General features: G+C 30.5%; 2 protein-coding genes across 2 annotated transcripts in view; one reads left to right on the top strand and one right to left on the bottom strand.

Annotated features, from left to right (window-relative positions):
- Window positions 1-2,285, bottom strand: part of LOC119592660 (intraflagellar transport protein 140 homolog) — a 20,093-nt gene that overhangs the window by 16,812 nt on the left and 996 nt on the right. The window contains exon 2 of the mRNA XM_037941572.1: window positions 166-319. Coding sequence (XP_037797500.1) covers window positions 166-312 — 147 coding nt within the window. The 5' untranslated portion in view covers window positions 313-319. The remainder of the gene's footprint in view (window positions 1-165; window positions 320-2,285) is intronic.
- The window catches only part of LOC119592389 (probable tubulin polyglutamylase TTLL1), a 12,636-nt gene continuing 11,647 nt past the window's right edge, over window positions 1,297-2,285 (top strand). Inside the window, exon 1 of the mRNA XM_037941209.1 lies at window positions 1,297-1,471. Within this exon, the coding sequence (XP_037797137.1) occupies window positions 1,297-1,471 (175 nt within the window). The remainder of the gene's footprint in view (window positions 1,472-2,285) is intronic.

The raw sequence follows: 2,285 nt of genomic DNA, 5'->3' as shown, positions 1-2,285 counted from the left end.
GTAAACAAATTTCATCTTTACATGGATTTATATTTAAAGTTTAATCATTAGCTACTTATTAATCAAGATCAATCAAAATATAGAAATCTCAGGCACAAGTGAAAATAACATGACAAGTATGCCACAAAATGTAAGAACTCACTAGCAAAACACTAATATCTTTACCTCCCCTGTGTACACATTGACTGCTCCCCCTTTCTCTTCACTAAAGGAAGCTACAGCGAGACAGGATGCCTGAGGATGCCATGCTATCTGGGTGTTGATTGCATTACTAACTGGACTTTCTACTATGCAGTCAAAATACAGCGACATATTTTACCTGTAAAATTGTAGGTAGGGAAAGCTAGGTTATTACAGTTATAAAAACCTGAAACATTATAACACTAACTGATAGGGAAATGCAAACATATTCAGTAAGATAATCAATAAAAAACATCATAGATTCCATCTACAGAAAAATCTACCCTTGTGCTATACTGCTCTCATATCTTAGCCAAGCTTATCCTCTAGAAAAAGGAAGATTTTTTATCTATGCCTTGCTAGGTACAGTAAGATTTTTTTTTTCTCCAAATATACAAAACTGACAGAAAGATAAAAATAAATGTATATCATACCAAGTTACTGCAAGAGTAGCATAGTTATTACTGATTCCTTTAATGAATACAGAAAAGGAATATATAATTCACAAACCATTTACTTCTGGAAAAATTGAAAATGTAAAAATTGGATCTTTCTCCCTTTTCACCATTCACATGCAAATTGAATTCCAAATAGTAAACAGTAATCTAAGGTATGTCCTAAACCAGTAAAATAATTCTATCACTCTCAATAAGAAAAATATATTTTTTGTTTTCAGCTCAGAAAAAAATGCAAAATATTTTTTTTTAGCATGCAAATATATTCTTAAAACATTACACAATGCAACATTATTTTCACATAGAAAAAATTTACATATATACAGAGCAGCTTACACATAATAATTTTCAGAAGTTATAGTTACAAGAACAATATCAAATTAAAATCAAGAAAATATGTAGAATTTTTTTTCATAGAATGCAATTCTGATAAAAGAGACCAATCTAATCTGTCAGTAGGCTGATTTTCCTATTTAATCATCAAATCTAATTCTCTTTTTTCCATTCTAGTAAATTATTTTTTACCATTAAATATTAAAATATTAAAAAATAATAACAATACCTGTCAGAGAAATATAGTAAAATCTCTGAAAAGAAACTGTTGATACATGTTAATACTGACCCATTAACCCATTCATGACATATGAAAGTGTATAGCATCATGGCAAAAGATCCCAGAAAGCAGGTGACACTGAATCATATTATCAGTCAATTTCCTTATGATCAGGATGACAGCTCATATACCCAGCCAGGCACAGAAACTTTAGCCACCATATATAGGCTAAAAAAGAATATAGATCACAAGAGTCTGAACAATGATAGTCACTTTTTTGATAGTGGGATATATGTGATTTTAACACATATATCCCAGGCTATGTAACCCAATAAAATTATCAACAATTAGCATTATTTTTAAAGAATTTCCTAATAATCTTTTTAACATGTAAAAAATACAGGAATATAAAGGAACATATTAGAATGTTTAAAATGAGTGAAAAGACTACACATTCCCAAGAAGAAAGATATAAACAAAAACAATTAAAGTAACACATCTATTTGACATACTGTAACAGGGCCACAGGATCCACTGTACAAATATTTATTTATATTCAACATGTTACTTTTTTGAATGTCACTTTATGTATATATAAAGCAGTTGAATGATTTCATCAGTAAACCATGAAGAGTAATAAGAGGTAATAGATATGATATGGGATAGACATTTACTGGACATGTCAGTACAGGTATCTGTTATGAAGCATGATAGGCCTAGTTGTTGAGAGTAGGATATTGCAATCTAAAGGAAACACTAAGGTAATAGTACATAAAACAAGTTTTAAGTAGACATAAAAAAATATCTTGGGAGAAGTATATGCAAGGCCACAATCACTTAAGTCGTGGATAAGCCCAGCAGTACCAAATGTGTCTGCACTTCACACTCTGGCAATGGTGATAATACTTCATCATGCATCTTCTAGTAAGAATTTGCAGGCTTGATTAGTCCACCAAATTAGCCTTTGTTTGAGCAAAAAGGTTATATTTGTCAACAAATACAAAATTTGATGCATAAGGTGCAAATGAGCTCTAGAAAACTACCTAGTCCTATTCTGGTCAATTTCCTGCAGTATTATATTTCATGAAGTAAGTAAA

Source organism: Penaeus monodon, chromosome 30 (genome assembly GCF_015228065.2).
Source record: "Penaeus monodon isolate SGIC_2016 chromosome 30, NSTDA_Pmon_1, whole genome shotgun sequence".
NCBI classification, from domain to species: Eukaryota; Metazoa; Arthropoda; class Malacostraca; order Decapoda; family Penaeidae; genus Penaeus; species Penaeus monodon.
The sequence above is the reverse complement of the archived record's forward strand: the minus strand, read 5'-3'. Positions and strand labels throughout refer to the sequence as shown.